The sequence below is a fragment of the Oncorhynchus mykiss genome, chromosome 10 (assembly GCF_057628025.1).
Source record: "Oncorhynchus mykiss isolate SJ-2025 chromosome 10, ASM5762802v1, whole genome shotgun sequence".
Taxonomy (NCBI): domain Eukaryota; kingdom Metazoa; phylum Chordata; class Actinopteri; order Salmoniformes; family Salmonidae; genus Oncorhynchus; species Oncorhynchus mykiss.
In genome coordinates, this window is record NC_143031.1 from 62,398,961 (window position 1) to 62,424,843 (window position 25,883).

Below are 25,883 nucleotides of genomic sequence, written 5' to 3' on the forward strand. Positions count from 1 at the left end.
GCGGCACATGGGAGAAACACTTAAAAAAAAAAAAAGTGTTGTGTTTTAGAAACGTTTTTATTGGACTAGCTCAGCTAGGCCCCTCCCTCCCTCCCCTGTCTGTCTGTTTTTCTTCAGCTTGGTGCCTGATGAATACGACCCTGGGAAGGATGTAACAGAGGGACCGGTGTTTGAGTTGACTACTTCAACTGTCGAAGGGGAGATGGCGCCTAATTGGTTGAGGAACGGACAATTCAACCCAATACAATTTCAAAGCACTTTGAGATTGAGGAAAAAGCACTAAGCCACTATAAATGCAGATTCTGTTCACAAATCATAATAACTTGCTGATGTTTGCACTCTAGTAAAGGACTTAGGACTTAGGAGTGAAATTCCTGAGTCTGAATGGAGCGAGACCTCAGGTGCTGCATCTTATCGCTGTCTTCTCACCTCATGTGGCGGACAATGGGCCGTGTTCTGGACAATACCTCTTTCGACAGAGGATGTAGGCCTCCTGGGGAAAAACGGCAAAATGAGCGTCGTTATTGTGCAAGTTCAGGTTGTACCCCCGGTCCCGACGAGCGCACTCTCATTTCGTGCCAACCTTGGTGTCCTTCGCAGGCCCAGACACACAGTCACAGTCACTCACATTCACTCAGTCTCACTCGTACGTTCACGGTTCACGCCCTCTAGCATTGGTTGTGTCTGAGTGGCACATGGGGCCCTGGTTATAGGGCCCAACTCCCATTTTTGAGTTGGCTAATTATGAAAAGCGTCATCTCTCAACACCTTGTCATACACTGTTTGGAGACGAGGGACAGGACACTTTTATTTGTCTTTTTTTGTTGTTGTTCTCACACTCTTTCAGATGAATCCCTGGAGGGCTAACGGAATATCTGCCAGACTGAATCACACCTTTGTTTTTATGGATTCGTTTTTTAGGAACCAGAATGATTGCTGGCCGAGATAAAAAAAAAAAAAAAAATATATATATATATATATATATATTGCCCACAGACACACTCCCGGTTGACGGACTCACTCGCGCGTCGTACACACACACACACACACACACACACACAGAGTGACAACAGCAGATCACTTCCACAGCAGAAGCAAGGTGAACAACCGACGCTTTCCTGCTAGACAAGTTGGTGCTCGACATTGAATGCTGTTTTGTTTACGATGACGTCCCATACATAGAGTTGGCTGTGGTTCATGATGGAGCTAAAGACGTGTATCTCTCTCCCACGCTTTTCCTCTCCCTCGCTTTCCCCTCTCTCTTATTCCCACCCTCCCCTTTCTCTATCCCATCTGTCTCTCTCCCCACTCTCCTGCTCCTCCCTCCCTATAGGAGCTGTGTCCCAGCAGACGTCTAGAGGCCGTGCAAAGACGTATCTGACTACAGAGAGGACGATCACCAGTGACACGCCAGCGGGGTGGAGAGAGAGGCCGTGCCTGTTGGAAAACCTGTTGGATCTTTTATTACAGATTATCACACTGCTCTCCTAACTGCCACTATCCCCCTTTACACACACACACACACACACACACAGAATCACACACACTCCTCTAGAAGTAGCCCTAGAGAGTCACATAAACGTCTCGCAGTCACTCAGACACGCCCTCCGAGACCCAGAGTTGCTTCCCAGGGGTCGTAGTGGGAGGGTGTGCCCCCCCCCCCCCCCCCCCCCCCCCTCTCGGTGCACTCCGCTGGGGGACGGAAGTAGAGGAATGGCCCTGGGGGAATGGGAATGGCTGGCTGGCTGCCTCGCTCAGTGAGACGGCGGCTTATGTAACTAACGGCCCTCCTCATCGTCCTCTCCTTGGCTAGCTAACGCAGCTGGGCCTTGGATGTCCACAGGCACTGGGGAGGAGCTCTTCATCAATCTCCACTAGGGAGATCCAGCTTCTAATTTTCAGGCCCTTCCTCTCTGGGTTCAACGTCACGTTGTTTTAAAAAAAAAAACATTTTTTTGTTTGTTTTTCTTTAACCATTTTCCAGGAGGATCTTTCAGGGTGTTTCGGATATGTGCCCCCTCATGGACTCCTGCAGGTTACAGGGACACACACAATTTGACCTGTGTACACGTCTTCTTCCACCCACACCTGTAGCAGGTGGGATCGACCTCTGAGACCTCCCGCTTGTCTCCCGTTGGCTCAGGGATGCCCCGACCAGGAAGACCAACGTCTGAGCGTCCGCCTACGAGCACATTGGCGTTTTGAAAATGCTGTTTGGACTGAAGGGACAGCCATTTTTATTTAGTGAGGAAACTAGCTGACTTCCAGAGCAACTACAGGACTGCCTGATATTAGTCTCCGCTGATTTTTCGCTCTTGTTTTGATGTTGTTTTGTTTTCCCCATCTCATCTGAGGATTGAGCCAACCAGGGAGACAAGAATCCCACTTGGACACAATCAAAGACCATTTTGCTCTCCTTTTCTCTCCTCTCTCTCTCTCTCTCTTTCTCTCTCTGTTTACACAGTAGACCAGCTACAGTGAGACCTTTCTATCGAGGCAGAAAATAAACTGCTATGTTGCGATCTTTTTACGTCTTGACCCGCATCAAATCAAAAACCTTGCAATCAATCTCTACCTCTCGATCGCTCCATCCCCCTTTTTAAAACATCTGTGTCAGAGCCACATTCATACTCAGTCGGTCACAGACAAGAGTAGCGTACAGACGGAACAGGCTACAGACGGAACAGGCTACAGACGGAACAGGCTACAGACGGAACAGGCTACAGACGGAACCATACAATCTGCAGACGGAACCATACAATCTGCAGACGGAACCATACAATCTGCAGACGGAAGCAATCTGTCATCTTCGTCTGGAAGGGGAGAAGGTTATTGGGTCTGAATGTCATTGAACTGAACCAGAGGTCGTTCAAATATTAAGTTATTGATCCGGGCTTTCATTGAACAGGGAATGTATAGCAGGTCAACCAAAGCGATCTGCCTCATCCTCTGTACCTAACTGACCTTTTGACCCCTCAAAGTTGAGTTGTTGTTTAAAAAAAAAAAAAAAGAGTTTATGAGTCTTAAGGACTAGATGAGGGTGAGCTTGTAATGAATAAAGAGGAAATGTACGTTTTTAAAACGGCTTCACCAAATCATATACATTATGCTTTACTGAGACATCCTACTTCTTTCCTTTAGAAAAGGGAGGGTCCAAGATTTTTCTAAACCCCACCGAAACGATCAAGCCATATCACAGCTTTTACATTTTTTTTTTTATTGCACAATTTTATTTTTGTATCGTACAATCACTAAGCCTTCAATTAAGTTATTTACCTCTCGCACGCACACATTTCTTGATATTCCTTTTAAAAACGTCAAGATATTTACCCAAATCCACTGTAAGGAACCATTTTTAAAGACTAAAGTGGAGAAACCAAGCAATTTAAAAGCATCAGCCTTGAGATTGACCCACATTTGAGCAGAGCTTGTCGTTGTCGTCCTCCTGTATAAAGCCAGTACTTCAAGCATAGAGCGGCAACGCCTCAATCTTACGAGAACACGTCTTTTTTTTAAATAGCGGCTCTTGTTTAGCTTCATGTTCCAGTCTACTTTTTATGTTGACCTGTGTGTTGAAACAAAAGGCCTTCTAGTGGAGTTTCTTTAAGCCTTTAGCTGTCAGAGTCCAACTCAATCAACCCCCCCCCCACCCCCCCCCCTATCTCTGTCTTATCTCCCCCGTTTCAAATACCCTCTGTCTTATCTTACCCCCTCCTCTCAGACGAGGCCGAAGGTCAAGTTGAATAGACGCTCGACAACTTTAAGCAGAGGGACGGAGTTGTTTTATGAACACGCGGTTTAGGGAGGGCCGATCTAGCTCCCTTTCTCTTCATCCCCCTCTTTCCGGTGAACATGCAGAGACGTGGGTCTTCTCTCGTCCTGGTCCGATTGAGAAGGGGACTCCTCTACCTCCCTCTCTAACCCCGTCAATCCCTCTCCCTCTCTCTCTCTGTGCCCTTTCTCTTAATCTCTCCCTCGCTCTTTATCTATAATCCATCCCTCCATCCACACACCCCAGACAAATCCCCCTCCCTCCCTGGGTATTCCCCTCCCCTCTCCCCCTGTGTGATGCCGGGCAGCAGTAAGAGTGGAGGTGTGGGTGGCCTCCCCTCGCCCCCCCACACCGCCTCCCCGTCCCGGCCACTTCGCCCGTCCCGCTACGTGCCCGTGTCAGCGGCGACAGCCTTCCTGGTGGGATCCACCACGCTCTTCTTCTGCTTCACGTGAGTACGACCAAACCACACACTCATACACGCGTCATACACAGACATTCAAATGCACAGCGTGTACACGTCCTACACAAGTCTGACACACACACACAAACACACAAGACCGTCTCCTCAAACACACCCACACCTTTACATAAACACTGCTATCACCACACACACCCTCACTTGGTTTGTTCTCTGCCTTTCTAGAAAGACACTCGCATGCACATCAGTCCTCACACACCAGTCCCCTACGGCCTGTAGTGTGACAGTTATTGAGTAGTGCACCATCAGTCAACCCCTGACAATGGGACAGAGCAGAGCAATGTCAGACGTAAAGACATGTACTCAACATGCTCCTCAGCTCTCTCTCTCTCTACTCAACATGCTCCTCAGCTCTCTCTCTCTCTTTCTCTCTACTCAACATGCTCCTCAGCTCTCTCTCTCTCTTCAACATGCTCCTCAGCTCTCTCTCTCTCTCTCTCTCTTTCTCTCTACTCAACATGCTCCTCAGCTCTCTCTCTACTCAACATGCCCCTCAGCTCTCTCTACTCAACATGCTCCTCAGCTCTCTCTCTCTCTCTCTCTCTTTCTGTCGCTACTCAACATGCTCCTCAGCTCTCTCTCTCTCTACTCAACATGCTCCTCAGCTCTCTCTCTCTCTCTCTCTCTCTCTCTCTCTACTCAACATGCTCCTCAGCTCTCTCTCTCTACTCAACATGCTCCTCAGCTCTCTCTCTACTCAACATGCCCCTCAGCTCTCTCTCTACTCAACATGCTCCTCAGCTCGCTCTCTCTCTCTACTCAACATGCTCCTCAGCTCGCTCTCTCTCTCTACTCAACATGCTCCTCAGCTCGCTCTCTCTCTCTACTCAACATGCTCCTCAGCTCGCTCTCTCTCTCTACTCAACATGCTCCTCAGCTCGCTCTCTCTCTACTCAACATGCTCCTCAGCTCGCTCTCTCTCTACTCAACATGCACCTCAGCGCGCTCTCTCTCTCTCTCTCTCTCTCTCTCTCTCTCTCTCTCTCTCTCTCTACTCAACATGCACTTCAGCGCGCTCTCTCTCTCTCAATTCAATTCAATTTGCTTTATTGGCATGACGTTACAATGTACATATTGCCAAAGCTTATTTAGGATATTTACAATATAAAAATGAGAATCAAAATTGTCAACGGGACAACAGTAACAACAATAACCAAGTGTCAAAATAACCATACATTCAACAATAACAATAAGTATACAGTAGAGGACATGTGCAGGTTGATTGGTCTGCCAGACACTGTCACTCAACTAATGGCAGGCAGTAATGTAGTGTGCTGCCAACCCACAGCTCTCTGCGTCCTCCCCCAACAGGACGGGTAGCCTACTCTCATCAGAGAGGTCTTTGAAACCTTGAATAAGGGTTTCAAATTTGGGGAAATGACACTCTCTAATTGTTTTATATTTTTGACATTTTGTCAGGAAATGCAGCTCCGTCTCAGGTTCTGCTGTTCTGCAGTGGTTGCACAGCCTTTCCTCTACAGGGAGCCAGGTTTTCCTGTGTCTACCCTTCTCAATGGCAAGGCTGTGCTCACTGAGCCTGTACTTTGTCAAGGTTTTTCTAAGGTTTTGATCAGTAACCATGGTCAAATATTTAGCCACAGTGTACTGTCGATTTAGGGCCAGATAGCACTGCATTTTGCTTTGTGTTTGTGCTTGTGTTTCCCAATAAGCAATATAGTTTTGTTTTGACTGTGTTGTAATTTGGTTTATCCTGATTGATTGGATGTTCTGGTCCTGAGGCTTCAGTGCGTTCAGTGCGCCCCAGGACCAGCTGGATGAGGGGACTCTTTTCTTTGCTCAGCTCTTGGCATTGCAGGGCTTGGTAGTGATATGAGAGGGGGTCACTGTATTTTAGATGTTTCCAAAACTGAATTTCTCTGTTTTGAGTTTTTATTATTAGTGGATATTGGCCTAATTCTGCCCTTCATGCATTGTTTGTAGTTTTCCTCTGGACATGTAGGAGAATCTTACAGAACTCTGCATGCAGGGTTTCAATGGGGTGTTTGTCCCATTTGATGAAATCTTGTTTTGCAAGTGGACCCCACACCTCGCTGCCATAGAGTGCAATTGGTTTAATGACATATTCAATTAGTTTTAGCCATTTTTTAATAGGTATTTAAATTTGAATGCGCTTATTAATGGCGTAGAATGCCCTGCGTACTTTCTCTCTCAGTTCATTCGCTGCCTCATTAAGGTGTCCAGTTGAGCTTATTTTTAAACCTAAGTAATTGTAGTGTGTGCAGTACTCTATATATTTTGTACCAATTGAGAACTTTGGTCTAATTTCCTGAGATCTGGATCTTCTCTGGAAAAATCATTATTTTAGTATTTTTGGGGTTTACTGCCAGGGCCCAGGTCTGGCAGTACTGCTCTAGCAGGTCCAGGTTCTGCTGTAGGCCATGTGCTGTGGGTGACAGCAGGCATAGGTCATATGCGAGGAGTAGGCATTTGACTTCTGAATTGTGGAGACTAACCCCAGGGGCTGAGGATTTTTCTAGAATAGTGGCCAATTCGTTGATGTAAATATTGAAGAGTGCAGGGCTCAGATTACAACCCTGACGAAGGCCCCGTCCCTGATTAAAGAATTCTGTTATTTTCTTGACAATTTTAATGCTGCACATATTGCCAGTATACATTTGATTTAATTATGTCATATGTTTTCCCCCTACACCACTTTCAATAACTTTGTAAACAGTCCTGTATGCCAAATAGAATCAAATGCTTTTTGGAAGTCGATAAAGCAAGCGTATATTTTGGTATTATTTTGGTGGACATGTTTATCTATCAGGGTGCGTAGGGTGTAAATATGATCAGTTGTGCGATGTTTTGGTATAAATCCAATTTGGCTTTTACTCAAGACATTGTGCTTATTAAAGAAGTTTAGAACTACAGAAAACCTTCCCCAGCTTACTGTTCACACAAATTCCTCTGTAATTGTTAGGGTCAAATTTGTCTCCGTTTTTAAATATTGGGGTTATGAGTCCTTGATTCCAGATGTCAGGAAAATAACCTACACTCAGGATCAAATTAAACAGTTTTAATATAGCCAATTGAGATTTTGCACTAGTGAGTTTGAGCATCTCATTTAGGATGCCATCAGGTCCACATGCTTTTTTAAATTTGAGAGCCTGAAGTTTCTTAGAGCTCCTGGTCAGTAATTGAGGAGTCCAGTGGATTTTGATTGTCCTTCATAGCTTTTTCTAATCCATTCAACTTCTCGTGAATTTGGCGTTGTTCTGCGTTTGTGTCAATTTGAACGGTGTTGTAGAGTGTTTTAAAATGAGTTGTCCATATGTCACCATTTTGTATCGCTAATTCCTCTTGTTTAGATTTTTTAATCGTTTTTTTCCAATTTTGCCAGAAGTTGTGTGTGTTTATGGACTCCTCAATTAGTGTCAGCTGCTTGCTGTTGAACTGTGCTTTTTTTGGTTCTGGGTGTACGTTTTTATAGTGTTTTAAAGTCTCACAGTAATGAAGGCGTAATTCACCATTATTTGGGTCTCTGTGCTTTTGGTTGGATAGTTTATTCCTTATAATTTTACAATCTGCATCAAACCACTTGTCATCTGTGGTCTTTTTTGTTTTGTTTTTTATCCATTTCAATTGTGCTTCTTTTGCCGTTTGCCTGAATATATAGTTGATGTTTTATACTGCCAGATTGATGCCTTCTTTACTGTGAGTGAATGTGGTATCCAGAAAGTTATCTAAGAGTGTTTGGATGTTTTGGTTCCAGGTTGCTTTCTGGTATTATTCTGTGCTGTTTCGGGCCCATCTGTATGAATTTCTGATGTTGTACAGCTTATTGGGCTGTGAATGTCTGGTTGTTTCCATGTCTGTTTTTTTTGAGGAACAATGTAATTTGGCTGTGATCAGACAGAGGTGCTAGCGGCTTGACAGTGAATGAGCTGAGAGAGAACGGGTCAATGTCTGTGATCATTTAGTCTACTGTACTGTGGCCAAGAGGTGAGCAGTAGGTGAATCTCCCCAAAGAGTCCCCCCCGTAACCTACCATTGACAAAGTACAGACCCAGGCTTCTACAGAGCTGCAACAGATCCCTTCTGTTGTTGTTGACGGTGCTGTCACTGTTGTTTCTATGGGGGAGATGAAGACAGTTAGACACTATGGCCTGTAATAAAGCTGTCCCCTCGTGTGCTCGTTAGATCAGGTAGTGTTCCTGTGCGCGCATTTGTGTCCCCACAGATGAGCACATTTCTATCTCTGTCTACTCAACATATTCCTCAGCGCTCTCTCACTCACTCACTCACTCACTCTCACACACATATTGAGTGTGTGACAGTAGTAGTAGTGCAGAGTAGGATAGACAGGACAGATCAACGTCAGGGTGTGTGTGTGTGGAGGTCGTCTCCTGTCAGTTCATAGCTCTACTCCAGACAACAACAACAACCACCACCACCATGCTGGAACCGAGGGAAATAGGCCAGCATCTGTCACCCTTAATAAAGAGCTGTCCTTCTCTCTCTGTGTCCCTGTCCTTCTATATCTATCTCATCCTCTCGCTCTTTTTTCCCCTATCCGTCTCCCTCTGAATTTGCTCAACTCGGTTTAGTGCGAAAGTGCTTTATTCACTAGACAAATGCAGTCTTTGCTAAACCTAGCATGAACTCTCTCTCTCTCTCTGTCAGGGTGTTGTCCATGCGACATGTGGGTCACCCCATTCCCATGGCAATGAGACAAGCTGTCCTGTAGTGCCACTGCCCCCCCTGTCAAAAACACTGCTTTTAAGGGCCCACTCCTTCATTAAAACATTTCCAGAAAAGCACACCAAAAGGGCAGCCCTGCCACTTGGTTTGCTACGAGGCTGAAAGATGGGGGCGGGACAAATGTAACCCCTCTGAAATTCATAGATGGGAGCTTACTGTCAACAATGCTACCGTGATATTCCTTCCTTTTATTGAGGTGTTCAGAGGCAGCGGGGGCATTGCTGTGGTTCTTGTTATGAATAACGACAGTTGATCGAACTTCTTTAAACCCTCTCTTCTTCTCCCTCCCTCTCTCTTTCAGGTGTCCATGGCTGTCGGAGCAGTTCTCGGTTGCCGTGCCGATCTACAACGGTGTCATCTTCCTGTTCGTTCTGGCCAACTTCTGCATGGCCACCTTCATGGACCCGGGCATCTTCCCCAGAGGTGTGTGTGTGTGTGTGTGTGTGTGTGTGTGTTGCACAGGTGTATAACAACACCAGCCTCTTCCATCTCATGCTCTCTGCAAACTCTCTGTATGACTGTCTCCTGCCAATGCAGTGTAATATAGTATAATGGTGTGTGTTCATGCTGGTCTAGTAAGGGTGTGTGTGTGTTCATGCTGGTCTAGTAAGGGTGTGTGTGTGTTCATGCTGGTCTAGTAAGGGTGTGTGTGTGTGTTCATGCTGGTCTAGTAAGGGTGTGTGTGTGTGTTCATGCTGGTCTAGTAAGGGTGTGTGTGTGTGTTCATGCTGGTCTAGTAAGGGTGTGTGTGTGTGTTCATGCTGGTCTAGTAAGGGTGTGTGTGTGTGTGTGTGTGTTCATGCTGGTCTAGTAAGGGTGTGTGTGTGTGTTCATGCTGGTCTAGTAAGGGTGTGTGTGTGTGTTCATGCTGGTCTAGTAAGGGTGTGTGTGTGTGTTCATGCTGGTCGATTAAGGGTGTGTGTGTGTGTTCATGCTGGTCTAGTAAGAGTGTGTGTGTGTGGGTGTTTATGCTGATATAGTAAGGGCATGTGTGGGTGTGTTTATGCTGATCTAGTAAGGGCATGTGTGTGTGTTCATGCTGATCTAGTAAGGGGATGTGTGTGTGGTTTATGCTGATCTAGTAAGAGTGTGTGTGTGTGGGTGTTTATGCTGATATAGTAAGGGCATGTGTGGGTGTGTTTATGCTGATCTAGTAAGGGGATGTGTGGGTGTTCATGCTGATCTAGTAAGGGGATGTGTGGGTGTTCATGCAGATCTAGTAAGGGGATGTGTGTGTGTTCATGCTGATCTAGTAAGGGGGTGTGTGGGTGTTTATGCTGATCTAGTAAGGGGTGTGTGTGTTTATGCTGATCTAGTAAGGGGGTGTGTGGGTGTTTATGCTGATCTAGTAAGGGGGGGATGTTTATACTGATCTAGTAAGGGGGATGTTTATACTGATCTAGTAAGGGGGGATGTTTATACTGATCTAGTAAGGGGGGATGTTTATACTGATCTAGTAAGGGGGGATGTTTATACTGATCTAGTAAGGGGGGATGTTTATACTGATCTAGTAAGGGGGGATGTTTGTACTGATCTAGTAAGGGGGGATGTTTATACTGATCTAGTAAGGGGGGATGTTTATACTGATCTAGTAAGGGGGGATGTTTATACTGATCTAGTAAGGGGGGGATGTTTATACTGATCTAGTAAGGGGGGATGTTTATACTGATCTAGTAAGGGGGGATGTTTATACTGATCTAGTAAGGGGGGGATGTTTATACTGATCTAGTAAGGGGGGATGTTTATACTGATCTAGTAAGGGGGGGATGTTTATACTGATCTAGTAAGGGGGATGTTTATGCTGATCTAGTAAGGGGGGGATGTTTATGCTGATCTAGTAAGGGGGGGATGTTTATGCTGATCTAGTAAGGGGGGGATGTTTATGCTGATCTAGTAAGGGGGGGATGTTTATGCTGATCTAGTAAGGGGGGGATGTTTATGTTGATCTAGTAAGGGGGATGTTTATGCTGATCTAGTAAGGGTGATGTTCATGCTAGTGTACTAACAGTGTGTGTGTGTGGGTTGCTCCAGCGGATGAGGATGAGGACAAGGAGGATGATTTCCGCGCTCCGCTTTACAAGACGGTGGAGATCCGAGGCATCCAGGTCAGGATGAAATGGTGTTCCACCTGCCGCTTCTACAGACCGCCCCGCTGCTCACACTGCTCTGTGTGTGACAACTGTGTGGAGGTACGCACACACACGTTAACCTACAGGGTAGTTCTCCAGGAACAGGGTTGGAGTTAACCTACAGGAGGATAGTTCTCCAGGGACAGGGTTGGAGTTAACCTACAGGATGGTAGTTCTCCAGGAACAGGGTTGGAGTTAACCTACAGGATGGTAGTTCTCCAGGAACAGGGTTGGAGTTAACCTACAGGATGGTAGTTCACCAGGAACAAGGTTGGAGTTAACCTACAGGATGGTAGTTCTCCAGGAACAGGTTTGGAGTTAACCTACAGGATGGTAGTTCTCCAGGAACAGGGTTGGAGTTAACCTACAGGAGGGTAGTACTACAGGGACAGGGTTGGAGAGATGCCTTTGAACAAACCTCTGTTGGAATGAGCCCTCAGCTCAATTCTCCTGTCAGTGTCACACACAAACATACACCAGCACCAAATCTCCCACTGTCCCTTTAACTTTGTACAAACGGCTCTAACTCGCCCTTTACTCCTGTCCCCCCCCCCCTCTCCCCCCCCCCCCCCCCCCCCTGCAGGACTTTGACCACCACTGCCCGTGGGTGAACAACTGTATCGGCCGGAGGAACTACCGCTACTTCTTCCTGTTCCTGCTGTCCCTGACGGTCCACATCATGGGAGTGTTTGGCTTCGGCCTGCTCTACATCCTCTACCACACACAGCAGCTGGACAGGGTCCACTCTGCCGTCACGTATCCTGTACTTAGGTGTTGGAATGTCCTGAAAGCCAGGAGTCTGGGTTCTTGGGGGGGGGGGGGGGTTAGTGAGTGTGTGTGTGTGTTTTGGGAGGGGTAGGGTGTGTGTGTTTTGTTGCGAGAGGGTTTGGTTGGATGTGTAGGTTGGTTGGTGTGTGTGTGTTTTGGGAGGGGTAGGGTGTGTGTGTTTTGTTGCGAGAGGGTTTGGTTGGATGTGTAGGTTGGTTGGTGTGTGTGTGTTTTGTTGCGAGAGGGTGTGGTTGGATGTGTAGGTTGGTTGGGGTGTGTGTGTTTTGTTGCGGGAGGGTGTGGTTGGATGTGTAGGTTGGTTGGTGTGTGTGTGTTTTGTTGCGAGAGGGTGTGGTTGGATGTGTAGGTTGGTTGGGGTGTGTGTGTTTTGGGGCGGTAGATGACTGTGTTTCCATCTGTCGGACGGCGTGCTTCTATAGGTGTTTAATTTTCAACACATTTGGGAAGTGTTAGCCTGGTGCACTATGTAAGGAATAGCGTGCCATTTGGCACGCAGCCCCTAAGAGTGTGTTAGTTGGTGTCTCTGTTCTCTCCTCAACCGCTGGTCTCTCAGTATGGCAGTGATGTGTGTGGCTGGTCTCTTCTTCATCCCGGTGGCTGGTCTCACTGGCTTCCACATGGTACTGGTGGCCCGGGGTCGGACCACCAACGAACAGGTACCACACACACACACACACACACACACACACCAGGAATGAACCACCAACTAACAGGTACAACACACACACACTCCAGGAATGAACTACCAACTAACAGGTACAACACACACACACTCCAGGAATGAACTACCAACTAACAGGTACAACACACACACACACATACACCAGGAAAGAACCACCAACTAACAGGTACAACACACACACACACATCAGGAATGAACCACCAACTAATAGGTACAACTGTAGTTTTCAAAGTGCTTTTACCTCTGTCAGAAATGTCCTAATGGCCAAGATGCTGGAACAAAAGCTGGCAGCCAGTGCTTAATTTGAGCCGGGTTCCTGCCGGGAAACGGGATCCAACACCTCTCTGTTTTGGATTGTTTCGGTCCGGGAACCTAATTTGGCCGGATCCAGTATCTCTTTCTGGCTCAAAAAAATAAAAGTCGCTTTTTTTTTCAATGTAAAAATGTGAATAAAAGTGGCCAAAGTGTCATTTTGGAGTTGCCTCTTGGTGAATTGTCCTCCTGTAACCCGCGTTTGAGACCCAACGCGTGGCCGTGGCTGTATGAGTAGCACGCTTGTAACTCTCACAAGAACTAGAATGACATTCCCCTTTCCAAGATCTCTCTCTGCTCTGCTAGACGTGAGCCTGCGACTCTCGTCTCTCCAGAGTTGCACTTCATCATTTATTTATAGAATCATAGCAAAGGGTTCTGGAGGAGCTGCAACACCCTTCATAGATTGAAACACATTAGCCAAAGTTATAGTGTTACTGCTGTCTGTCAGAAATCAATGAAATCATTCAGAATAGATTACTACACCATGTTTAGGCCTAGAATTTAGCCACTGAGGGTCAGTGTCTTCTTTGAAACAATTACCTAGCTGTGGATTGAGTGTATCCCAATAACAAGACACAGCCTACAGTCGGGAACGCGCGGCAAATCGGTCGGTGAGCAGCATGCCAGACAAAACGGGTTGGAAAGCAAATGGTTCCTGCTGAAAAGACAATACTCTTGATCTCTCTTCTCTAGGCGAACAAAATGTTTGATCGGCTTCCAAATATTGTTTTACAAAACAAAACGAGTGAGATATATATAGGCTTTTGGCACCAACGCATCGGCCGCCGCCGGCGAGTGAGCTGCGCGTCATCGGGTGACCCCGATTTAGGATTTTTAGCATTTTTAGGTAATTTCCTCCTACAATATGCGTCTCCACACACCTAGACCTCTAGGCTATTGATGGATTCAAGACCAGGTCGTTTTTTTATTGATCTTTAAGAGTCTCAGTTTGTGAGTGTCAAAGTAAGCCTGTCATGTCATTTGAGCGGGGTTAAAACACATTCTGCCGGTCTCCAGTCATGTCAGATGACAGTAGAATTGCATGCAATATTTTCCCCCGGACTCTAGGCTACTAAATAAATGTACCCCAAAGTGGTGCACCTTCTGTAAGTGCCTCTTCTCTACTGCTCTGTGCCACGGCGCTAATCAAATCACATTTTATTGGTCACATACACGTGTCTAGCAAGATGTTATCTATGTTATTCTTGTGTTTCTAGCTCCAACGGCGCAGTAATATCTAACAAGTAAATGTTGTAACAATTTCACAACAATGCAACGATATGCATGCAATGCTTTTTAAAAAAAAAAGTAGATTCATTTTGTTATCATGCTGATCTCCCCAGGTCGTCACCCCCTCCCCCCCCCTCCCCCCTCTCTCGCGCTCACTTTTTGTTTTGGCACCTCCCGATTTACAAATTTAAGCACGGCTGGCAGCCTCCCCGACTAGAATTTGCCCTGCAATTGCAAAGATTAGCTGTCATCACGTAAATAATGAGAGATGCTTACCACAAAAAAAATACTGCACACCCCTTGAGAACAGAGACTGAGCTCAACGTTAAATCAAATCAAAGTTTATTTGTCATGTACACAGGATACAGCGGGCGTAAACAGTGCAATGACATGCTTACAGAAAAGGAGTTGTCTCCTTATTCCTGCCCATTCTTCTCCCTGGAGAGACATGTAGACCCCTTGCTAGCGTCAGATCCAACACTCCGCCCAACCCGTCCCAAACAATCACACCCTCTTATCTGACGTTGTTGTTGTTGTTGTTGTTGTTGTCTGAGATCTAAACCGTTGGCTTGTGTTGACGTCGTTCTTAAAGGCCCAAAACATTTAATCTCAACAACAGCCCCATGATCATCCTCGAAAATGTGACCCCCCCCCTTCGTCCCGGTATGAAAACATACAGGTCATAATCTCATCACGGAGAGAGAATAATCCTCTGTCGTCCTCTCCCTCATCCCTCCCTCCATTTATCTCCCTCTTTTATATGACTCTCCATGTCTGATGTTTTCACTTTAAATATGTTGTGTTGATGAATGGAGGATGTCTTGAGGGGAATGAATAACCTTCTCTATCGTTCTCTCTCGCTCTTTCTTTCTCCATTTGTGCCCTCTCTCTCTCTCTCTCTCTCTCTCCCCCAGGTGACGGGGAAGTTTAGGGGAGGAGTGAACCCTTTCACTAATGGCTGTTGGAAGAACGTTTCTCACGTGCTCTGCAGCTCCCAAGCGCCCAGGTCTCTCTCTCTCTCATCATTGTCTATGGTTTTACAGTATGTTATTAGTGTTGCATTACTATCAGTTCAAACAGTGTTTTGAGCTGCTGTCATCCCTACATGCTATTAGGGGTTTGATTGATGACCGAGACTAGGTCCGCTTAGAGCTGGATAGAGGACTCTAGATGGATACAACCCGTTTTTAGCCTGGACATTTCCATTGAGGGCTTCTGCCTTTTTTTAAAGTAGTCAACTGGGTGGGATTTGCTATGGGTTGGGAGCAATCAGCCAATGACCAGAGCGTTGTTTTCTTCAAATTGGGTTGCCTTTGGTTGAAAATGGGATTAAAGATAGAACACTGCTATCTAGTGGCCACAATAACAGATTTTTTTTTTCAAATCACTAATTAAGAAAAGTGACTACTTTTAAATGGAGATGCTGTCACAGGTGCCATAATGGCACAGATCCAAAGATGAGTCCTCGAACTCAATGGGTCCTCTTCATCCTCCTCATCTTCTTCGTTCCTTCGCTTACTACTCTTTCTCCCTCCTGTCCCTCCCCCTCTCCATCAGCTACCCTCTTCTCCTCTTCCTCCTTGTGCTTTTAAATAACACGATTTGATTTGGTCTTCATCAGGTACCTGGGGAGGAAGAGGAAGCCTCACAGTGTGGTTGTCCAGCCTCCGTTCCTCCGGCCACAGCTCACTGACACCCAGCTGGCCGCCAAGGTCCTCGACAACGGTATCCACGGAGACCTCCACCGGGTATGACGCGACAAAGACCCATGTAGACGCATTTACACGCGTACACACACACACACACACGATCTGTTTGTTCATGGCTCCTTCTTGCTCTCAGCATTGTGTATAGTTAATGCTCTCCAGTTTCCACTCTGCCACTACACTGGGTTGTATAGACTTTGACATTTATTCTATTTAATGTCATTAATTTTCTCTGTTTGCTTCTCTCCCTCTTTCTCTCCCTCTCAGTCTAAGAGTAGTCTGGAGATGATGGAGAGTCAGTCGTGCGATGCGGAGCCCCCTCCTCCTCCCAAACCAGAGCTCAGGTACCCCGCCCTGTCCAGAGGCCACCAGGGACAACACACCGAGGGTACGTTCACCAGAGTTGTACTCATTACTACACACCGTAGGAAAACGTTTTGCAATGGAAAAAGGTAAGCAAGCGGTTTGCTGATGGACATGGTCAGGTTGTCCCTCCCTGTTTGTTTCCTTCCGTTTGGTGCCTAATGAACATGACCCAGGTTGTGGCTGTGAATAAGTGTGTTATCAGTCAACTTAGCTGATAAAAGAAAATAAAGTTTTTTACCTATGATAACAATTATGTACCTGAGTTAATTTATTTGTCCCTCTCCCTCTCTCCCCACAGAGAGTAGTCTTCTGAACAAAGCCCCGCCCACACCCACCATGTATAAATACAGGCCGACCTATAGCAGTCCAGGAAAGAACCACACTGCCCTTACCCATGCCTACGCCAACCAGGTAACAAACACACACTGTCTTTGATGCCAACCAACCAGCTCGCGCATAAAGTGACCGTGGAAGACTGTGTGTCTCTGTGTGAAAGACTGTGTAAATGCTGTGCGAGGTAGGATGCATATCACACTACTTCGGGTGGCACACACATTGTTCTCTCTGACTCAGATTTATATTTTACATCTCCGTTGGCTGCTTGCCTGTCTGTCCTTAATCGTTTGATTTGTTATGATTTGTTAATGCATCTCTGTTTTTACTCGTGGCTTCTTTTCCTGCCTTTTGATTGGTTATTCAGTGGCTTTCAGTTGAACAGTATCAGTAAGTGAATGTTGGACTATTTTTCTTTATTTTCTTTAGTTTGAGTGTCTGTGCTTTTTTCTTGTTACCCAACCTTGTGTGTCGTCTTTTAGCCGAACGCTTTCCCCACAGTTTTGTGTAAAAGATTCTCCCCTAGCAATTTCTTGTTGTAGAAAGGTTTTGTGGAAGTTAATTAACATATTATTACATTTGTATTTGACCTATTTTACATGTACGGTATGCTTCCTATATGTCACACAATCTGATCATAATTCACTTCAAATCAATTCTGGAATCACACAGTGGACCGTCAATGGCCCAGCTGCTGTTTGACGTTTTCTCCACAAGAGGGCATCAAGGTGCACAGTCGAACAGGCAGGGTCGCACGAGCCTCCTTTGGGCTCAATACAACCAAAACTGTGCTTGTGTCAAAAAATGGCACCCTATCCCCTATAACGGGAAAGAGCAACTGGCAGCCGCAGGCCTTTTTGAAGGGAACAATAAAATAAATATTTGTATTTGTTTTTTTGGGGAACTCTGTCTGGGTCTCAACTTACTGTTGAGAGTTAGAATAGTAAACTCAGCAAAAAAAGAAACGTCCTCTCACTGTAAACTGTGTTTATTTTCAGCAAACTTAATGTGTAAATATTTGTATGAACATAACAAGATTCAACACCTGAGACATAAACTGAACAAGTTCCATAGACGTGATTAACAGAAATGGAATAATGTGTCCCTGAACCAAGGGGGGGTCAAAATCAAAAGTAACAGTCAGTATCTGGTGTGGCCACCAGCTGCATTAAGTACTAGAGTGCGTCTTCTCCTCATGGACTGCACCAGATTTGCCAGTTCTTGCTGTGAGATGTTACCCCACTCTTCCACCAAGGCACCTACAAGTTCCCAGAAATTTCTGGCGGGAATGGCCCTAGCCCTCACCCTCCGATCCAACAGGTCCCAGATGTGCTCAATGGGATTGGGATCCGGGCTCTTCGCTGGCCATGGCAGAACACTGACCTTCCTGTCTTGCAGGAAATCACGCACAGAACGAGCAGTATGGCTGGTGGCATTGTCATGCTGGAGGGTCATGTCAGGATGAGCCTGCAGGAAGGGTACCACATGAGGGAGGAGGATGTCTTCCCTGTAACGCACAGCGTTGAGATCGCCTGCAATGACAACAAGCTCAGTCCGATGATGCTGTGACACACCGCCCCAGACCATGACGGACCCTCCAAATCAATCCCGCTCCAGAGTACGGGCCTCGGTGTAAAGCTCATTCCTTCGACGATAAACGCAAATCTGACCATCACCCCGCGACTCGTCAGTGAAGAGCACTTTTTGCCAGTCCTGTCTGGTCCAGCGATGGTGGGTTTGTGCCCATAGGTGACGTTGTTGCCGGTGATGTCTGGTGAGAACCTGCCTTACAACAGGCCTACAAGCCCTCAGTCCAGCCTCTCTCAGCCTATTGCGGACAGTCTGAGCACTGATGGAGGGATTGTGTGTTCCTTGTGTAACTCGGGCAGTTGTTGGTGCCATCCTGTACAATACCTGCAATCGTGTACAGGTGTTGTTACACGTGGTCTGCCACTGCGAGGATGATCAGCTGTCCGTCCTGTCTCCCTGTAGCGCCGTCTTAGGCGTCTCACAGTATGGACATTTCAATTTATTGCCCAGGCCACATCTGCAGTCCTCTTGCCTCCTTGCAGCATGCCTAAGGCACGTTCACGCAGATGAGCAGGGACCCTGAGCATCTTTCTTTTGGTGTTCTTCAGAGTCAGTAGAAAGGCCTCTTTAGTGTTCTAAGGTTTTATAACTGTGACCTTAATTGTCTACCGTCTGTAATCTGTTAGTGTCTTAACGGTCGTTCACAGGTGCATGTTCATTAATTGTTTGTGGTTCATTGAACAAGCATGGGAAATGGTGTTTAAATCCTTTACAATGAAGATCTGTGAAGGTATTTGGATTTTTACGATAGGGTCCTGAAAAAGGGAGGTTTCTTTTTTTTGTTGCTGAGTTTAGAATGCACAAGGTGCAGTTTCTAAATGTGGTTGTGCATCATCAGTTTCTCTTGTTAAGTCGGGTCACAGAGTCAGTCAATTAGCCCAACAAAAATGTTTTAGATTTCTACGTAAGTCATGCGGCCAGGTATCTAAACTTGTTATCATAGTCGAATTACCGACCGGTGGGCCCCATTTGCTTTTTGTTACTCAGATATCATATTTAAAATAGCAAAAACCTCTCTCTGCCCCATGGCAAAATAAGTAGAATTCAGTGGAGGCTGCTGAGGGGAGGACGGCTCCTAATAATGTCTGGAACGGAGCAAACGGGATGGCATCAACCACATGGAAACCATGTATTTAATACTGTTCCACTGATTCTGCACCTGTCATTACCATGAGCCTGTCCTCCCCAATTAAGGTACCGCCAGCCTCCTTTAAAACTCAAGTGGGGGGGATACTAAAATGTTTTGCTCGCAACGTGGGGGGATACGCAGACCCGCGAGCCTTAGGGATGAGTTTAGATTTTCTTGTGGCCCCCTCCCCCATCAAAGTTGCCCATCCCTCCCTTTATATAGTGCACTACTTTTGATCAGGTCCCAATATGGCTCTGGTCAAAAGCAGTGCACCATATAGGGAATAGGGTGCCATTTGGGACACGGCCCATGTGTTAGAAGAGCTCTGTCAGGAGCAGGGAGAGAAGATGGTTGTTTTGCTCTATAAACTCTTTTAACTGTGTTATCTGTTAGCCCAAACAACATCCATTTCATTAACTCTCATGCTGAGCATCCCAAATGGCACTCTATTCCCTATATAGAGCCCTGTGGGTCCAAAAGTAGTGCACTAAATGTGTACTAGGGTGCCATTTTTAGACACAAGCTTATTGTTTCACTGGGCACACATGTTGCCTCCCCCCCTATCCCACAGCCATCTGGCTATATATACTGTGTGTGTCTCTTCTGTCCTATGTGTTGTAAAGATAACAAACTGCTACAGAAGCCATGTGGGCATTGTAAAAGTTGTAGGCCTGTATATTCTTCCCCCTGCAGCAGACCCCTTGTGTATAGTGAAGCCCATGCATCTGGCCTGAAAGAGTTGTTCCCTTCCCCTATGTCTCACCTTGTTCTTCCCACTGTGGTTTTATTGGTACTGGTCTAGTGCTTTGTCTGTACATTTGGACATCCAATTCTCATTCCAGGTTAGAGTTAACATGACTTTATCTACTCTCTCTCCCTCTTTCTTTCTTTCTTTCTTTCTTTCTCTACCTCTGGCTCTTTTCTTTTTATCTCGCTCTCTCTCTCTCTACCCCACCCTCTCTCTCTCTCTACCCCACTCTCTCTCTACCCCACTCTCTCTCTACCCCACTCTCTCTCTACCCCACTCTCTCTCTACCCCACTCTCTCTCTACCCCACTCTTTCTCTCTCTCTACCCCACCCTCTCTCTCTCTCTACCCCACCCTCTCTCTCTCTCTCTACCCCAACCCCTCTCTCTCTCTCTACCCCACCCTCTCTCTCTCTCTACCCCACCCTCTCTCTCTCTCTACCCCTCTCTCTCTCACTCGCTCTACGCCACCCTCTCTCTCTCTCTCTACGCCACCCTCTCTCTCTCTCTCTACGCCACCCTCTCTCTCTCTCTCTACGCCACCCTCTCTCTCTCTCTCTACCCCACCCTCTCTCTCTCTCTCTACCCCACCCTCTCTCTCTCTCTCTACCCCACCCTCTCTATCTCTCTCTCTCTCTACCCCACCCTCTCTATCTCTCTCTACCCCACCCTCTCTCTCTCTACCCCACCCACCCTCTCTCTCTCTCTCTACCCCACCCACCCTCTCTCTCTCTCTCTCTCTACCCCACCCACCCTCTCTCTCTACCCCACCCACCCTCTCTCTCTACCCCACCCACTCTCTCTACCCCACCCTCTCTCTCTCTACCCCACCCACTCTCTCTCTACCCCACCCACCCTCTCTCTCTCTCTACCCCACCCTCTCTCTCTCTCTCCGCCACCCTCTCTCTCTCTCTCTCTCTCTCTACCCCACCCTCTCTCTCTCTCTCTCTACCCCACCCTCTCTCTCTCTCTCTCTCTCTCTACCCCACCCTCTCTCTCTCTCTCTCTACCCCACCCTCTCTCTCTCTACCCCACCCACCCACCCCCTCTCTCTCTTTTTCCCCCCCCTCTCTCTCTCCCCCCACCAGATGAGTCGAGGGGACAGTCTGAAGGAGTCGTCTTCTCTGCTCCAGTCCAGCCAGCAGCCTGGCTTCCGCTCTGAACCCAGCCTGGATGGGAGAGAGGCCCCAGGGGAGAGAGGGGGAGGAGGATTGGGAGGAGGTGGAGACAGACCTGGAGGAGGGGGGGCACCAGGGTCAGGGGGTGGCGGTATCCCCGGTTACTCTCTAGGGGGACGTTCCTACCCCTCCTTTTCAGACCCAACGGTTCTATCCTCCGGTGGAGGGGGAGGTGCTTCCCATTCTTCCAGCATGCGTTCTGGCTCCGCCCACAACGCAACGCATGTCTCCGAGGCAACGACCTCCACGAGCTACAAGAGCCTGGCCAATCAGACGCCTCCTCCGCGCAACGGCAGCCTATCGTACGACAGCCTGCTCACGCCCTCCGAGAGCCCCGACTTTGAGTCGGCCGCACCCGACATGTCGCCCGGGCACCACCGTACCCCGGCACCACCCCCCATCCTGGGGTACTCCTCCCCCTACCTGTCGGCCCAGCTCAGCCAGCAGAGAGACGCAGAGCTCCACCAGCCCTCCGCCTCCTCCGTAGCCCTCCTCTCCTCCCCACACCGCGCCCACTATCTCCAGGAATCGCATCCCCACTCCCACCACTCTCAGCCCCCTCCCTCCTCCGCGGCCCCCCAGCCCCCCCACCCACACCACCACCATCATCACCACCACCACCACCATAGCAGCCACAGCTCCAGACCCCCCCGCTTCTCCCGACCCCCGCTCCTGTCCGACTCTGCCGCCCCCCACCACTACCCGTACCGCACCCGGTCCACGGACACCCCCCTGGCCCCCTCCACGCACCCCCCGCGCTCCCCCCACCCCCCGCCGCTGGGGAAGTCTCTGTCGTACTCTTCGGCGGCGGCGGCGGAGATGCAGTACCGGATGGTGCGCAAGGCGTCGGCCTCGGCCGGAGGGGGAGGGGCGGGAGGGGGGATCCATGCACCTAAGTGAGTAACGGCTCTGCTCTTTACCGACTGACTGCAGCCCGCTGCCTCCTCCTTCTCCTCCTTCTCTTCCTCCTCTTCTTCTTCCTCCTCCTCCCAGGCTCCTGTGAGTTCCTTTACCTCTTCTCCCCCCCCCGTTGTGTGTTTTCCACTCGTCTGTAGAGTCGGTGCTTCTCCTCATCACTGCTTCTGTTGGTTCAGCCCCGACTGTCACCCTTTTCCCTATAGAGTGCCCTACTGTTGACCACTGCTCTGGTGAAAAGTAGCGCACGGTATAGGGAATAGGGTGCCATTTGGTACGTACCCGCTGTCTGTTTTCGGCTGCTGTAGTTGTTCCATTCAGTCTTTCTCTGTCCCGAACTGTCTCTCTGTCGCCTGTCCTGGTTCCCTTCACTATGTGATGGTGTTGTTACTGTACGTGTAGGTCTTTGTTATGAGACATCACAATACATTATGTAATGACATACCATTCCCTATGTAGTGTACTACTGTTGACCATCTCAAAATGCATTTTGTCCACCATAGACCATGGTTGTGTTATCGATGTAGTTGTGGATATGTTTTATCCTGTTGCCCTCTGCGTGTGTCATTTTTATCCAGCATGACGTCCCTCTGTTTGACTATAGGATTACAGTAGAAGATATCTGTATGTAACAGCCCTTGGTCACCCCTGCATGATATATCCCATCGATTGATTATGAATGCTTCCACAAAGGCACAATATTCCCTAAAGTGAATAGGAGCTCTTTTGGGCCCTGGTGAAAAGTAGTACACTATTGAGGGGATAGGGTGCCATTTAGTATATACCCCGAGTGTGCGCTCTTCCTCTCCAATTTCTTAACTAATCCTTCTTTCCCTCCCTCTCTCGTTCTCTCTATCCAGGGACGAGATTCAGATGAAGTTGTTCAGCCGGACGAACGGGCAGCCCAGGTCCTCCATTTCCTCCTCAGGCTCCACCCCTTCCTCCCCCTCTCACCCAATCAGCATGTCCACTCGCCCCGGACAGGCCTATCCCAGCCCTGGAATCACCCAGAGCCCCGCCCACAAGCCGGGGGGCGGGGTGAAGAAAGTGACGGGCGTCGGCGGGACCACCTATGAGATTTCAGTCTGAGTTTGACGGGCGGCTACTCCGACTAATGGCGTCAGGGGTTGAAGGTGAAGGAGGGGTCAGAGATTGACTGATGATATTTCTGCCTCTCGGACCCTTCAGGAGAGGAAAGCTTTTAATAAACAGACGTTTTAAAAGTTGGGTGATGAGGAAGAGTGAAACGACAGACTTTTCTTGCTCTTCTTCCAAATGCGATGGACTCCGGACTTCCTCTCTCATTCAGAGACCTCCAGTCAAGGAACTACAGAACTATTTGGGAGGAAGTTGTTTAACCAATCACATTCAAGAACACAATACACCATTATGACATGGTGGGCTTACGGGCCCAGGGAGCCAATCATAAGAGGCGGGAGGGACTCTGACAATCCACCAATTTCTGGGCAGATTGAACTCTGTGGGAATGATTGACAGTTACAACTGGGTTTGCCTTTATTGGATAAAACAAGGAAGATCAACATGGCTGCGTATACACAGGCAGCTCAATTCTGATATTTTTTTGACCAATCAGATCAGCTCTGAGAAAGAAAAAGGATCTGATCTGATTGGGAAAAATACATCTGGATTGGGCTGCTTGTAAAAACAGCCCATATTTTAAAGAGAAAAACAAAAATGTTCTTTCATTCATTCATAAATGTGTAATGATTCATTCTCTGTACAGAATTATATGGTTTGGAATTTATGGTGATTTCCTCCAATCAGTGGCATTTAAAGGTGACTGTGGCATGCACCGGCCACCATGGACCACTGTGATTGGCTAGTGATCACGCTGCCATTCTCTCTCGACCAATCAGAAATGGAGATGCTAAACTGTAGTAGATGGCAGGATCATTGGTAGAGTTCGTTTTTGGCCTGGCCTGGTTCCCCGAGTGGGCGGAGATTTCACTTAAGGACCAATGGAATGATAAAAAATAAGAAACTCGACCAGTGACACAATCATCGGGTCTGTACTAAAGATGGAGCAGCCTTTTCTAAACAAACTTTGGAGCAATGGCCTTGATAATCAAGGTGTTTTTTTTTATTTTACTTATTTAATTTCAAAATGTTATTTTATATGAATTTATATATAGCTGTTGATAAGATTTTTTTTTTAACGGGCTGATATAGGGTTTTTCTGGTTTTGAGTTAATTTCAGAATTATAACCAAACAGGAAAGAAACTGTTGCCGCGTTCAAGTGCTAGTCGGAACTTGGGACATTTCTGACTTATTAACTGGTTTTAGTTAAACACGTGCCACGTTCAACCAGGTAGCAAGTCGAAAATGTCAGTTTCCTAGTTCCGACTAGCACTGGAATGCGGCTAATTTGGATTGATGGCTGCACCAGCCAATCAGAGGCTGAGTTTTGAGTATTCAGCCAAAGAGAGGAGCTGGACAATGATATGGTTCAGCCAATGGGAAACAATGTATTTGATAAAAGAAGGCGATGTAGCATTTTTAAAGTCCTTTGATACACAGTAACCACTCGACTTCTCTTGGGGCATATTTCAGAAATACCCCGCTGTACTTTCTGATTGTTTACTTCTGAGCTTTGTAATGGGTGTGTCTGAAATGGAACCCTTTTCACTATATAGTGCACTACTTTTGACCAGGGCCTAAAAGACTCTGGTCAAAAGCAGTGCACTATGTAGGGAATAGAATGCCATAACACACACCCAATGTTTTGTTTTATTGGTCCGGATACTGACATCTCTGGTTGCAGTCCACTAGCTGACCTATTGAGAAACTAGCGAGGATCACATGCTTTGGCGCGACCAATCCAGAGAGAGCAAGAGATTCATATCAACCTACTCTTATATTCGTTAATGGTTTAAACCAATGATGAGCAGCTGAAAGTCAGTAACATCCTTTTTATATTTAATTTGTACTTTTCTTTTTTTTGCAAGATTTTAAGACAATTTACAGGGCATTGCTTTAGACTGACAGTTTGTTTGACCAGTCAGGAGCGTAGAATGAAACAAAATGGTCTAGGACTAAAAAAAAAGCACGTCGCCCAATATGTTTGACTGCCATCAGGAACAGCCAATGCCCTTACAGATGATGTTTAGACAAGTACAGGCCCTGGACTTGGGTGTTTTGAAATAAATAAATCAAATTTAAAAAGTACTGTATAGCTCTGTATGTGTGTGGGCGTGTGCATGTGTGTATGTGCGTGTGTGTTTGAGCATTGGTAATAAAGTATTTAAAACCAAAGGCAGTGTTATTTTTGTTTGCAGTTGAGGTCTGCCAATGCAACACATGAGAAAGGGCAGAACATAGTCTGTCCCATACTTACTACACATTCAGAGTAGAACTTTTAAGTTGGACCAAAGGATTCCACATTGGCAATTAAAAGTTATGATCCAGTTACAGTAGATTTTCATGCAACTTAACAGAATTTCTTCTGTTAAGGGGCCAGAGAATCATTGTGGGGTTTACATCAGTCAGTAGTTCTCAGGTTCATATGTAGGGAGCAAACTCAGACTCGCCTCCCTCCGTAACTCTTAAATGCCGTCACTACCAGAAGGCGGTGCCAAAATGTAGGTTCAACATCCGGCGCCGACAAAGATGGCCGCCTCGCTTCGCGTTCATAGGAAACTATGCAGTATTTTTTTTTTTTTACATTATGCCACCAAAACATACATGTTGCTAAAAATGCTTAAATTCCCATTTATCTTTAATTGTAAACCTGGTGGGATGAGCCCTGAATGCTGATTTGCTGACAGCAGTGGTATATCAA

General features: G+C 47.1%; 1 protein-coding gene across 4 annotated transcripts; it reads left to right on the plus strand.

The window, feature by feature from the left end:
• The first annotated feature begins 2,386 nt into the window (after nt 1-2,386).
• Nucleotides 2,387-25,357, plus strand: LOC110533174 (palmitoyltransferase ZDHHC5-A). 4 transcript variants are annotated; one of them, XR_005034198.2, is made up of 11 exons: nt 2,387-4,223; nt 9,277-9,398; nt 11,007-11,164; nt 11,688-11,860; nt 12,447-12,549; nt 15,035-15,126; nt 15,742-15,868; nt 16,094-16,214; nt 16,491-16,603; nt 21,079-22,167; nt 22,944-25,357. XR_005034198.2 is itself a non-coding variant. In XM_036933551.2 (11 exons), the coding sequence occupies exons 1-11, from the start codon at nt 4,069-4,071 to the stop codon at nt 23,170-23,172; spliced, it is 2,379 nt and encodes a 792-aa protein (XP_036789446.2). In that variant the 5' UTR covers nt 2,387-4,068; the 3' UTR covers nt 23,173-25,357. The 4 variants fall into 4 exon arrangements, 3 of the variants coding, with proteins under 3 accessions (XP_036789446.2, XP_090043513.1, XP_090043512.1); XM_036933551.2 differs by having other exon boundaries at nt 21,079-22,064; XM_090187387.1 differs by lacking the exon at nt 22,944-25,357 and adding an exon at nt 16,893-16,915 and having other exon boundaries at nt 2,861-4,223; nt 21,079-21,152.
• Nucleotides 25,358-25,883: the final 526 nt, after the last annotated feature.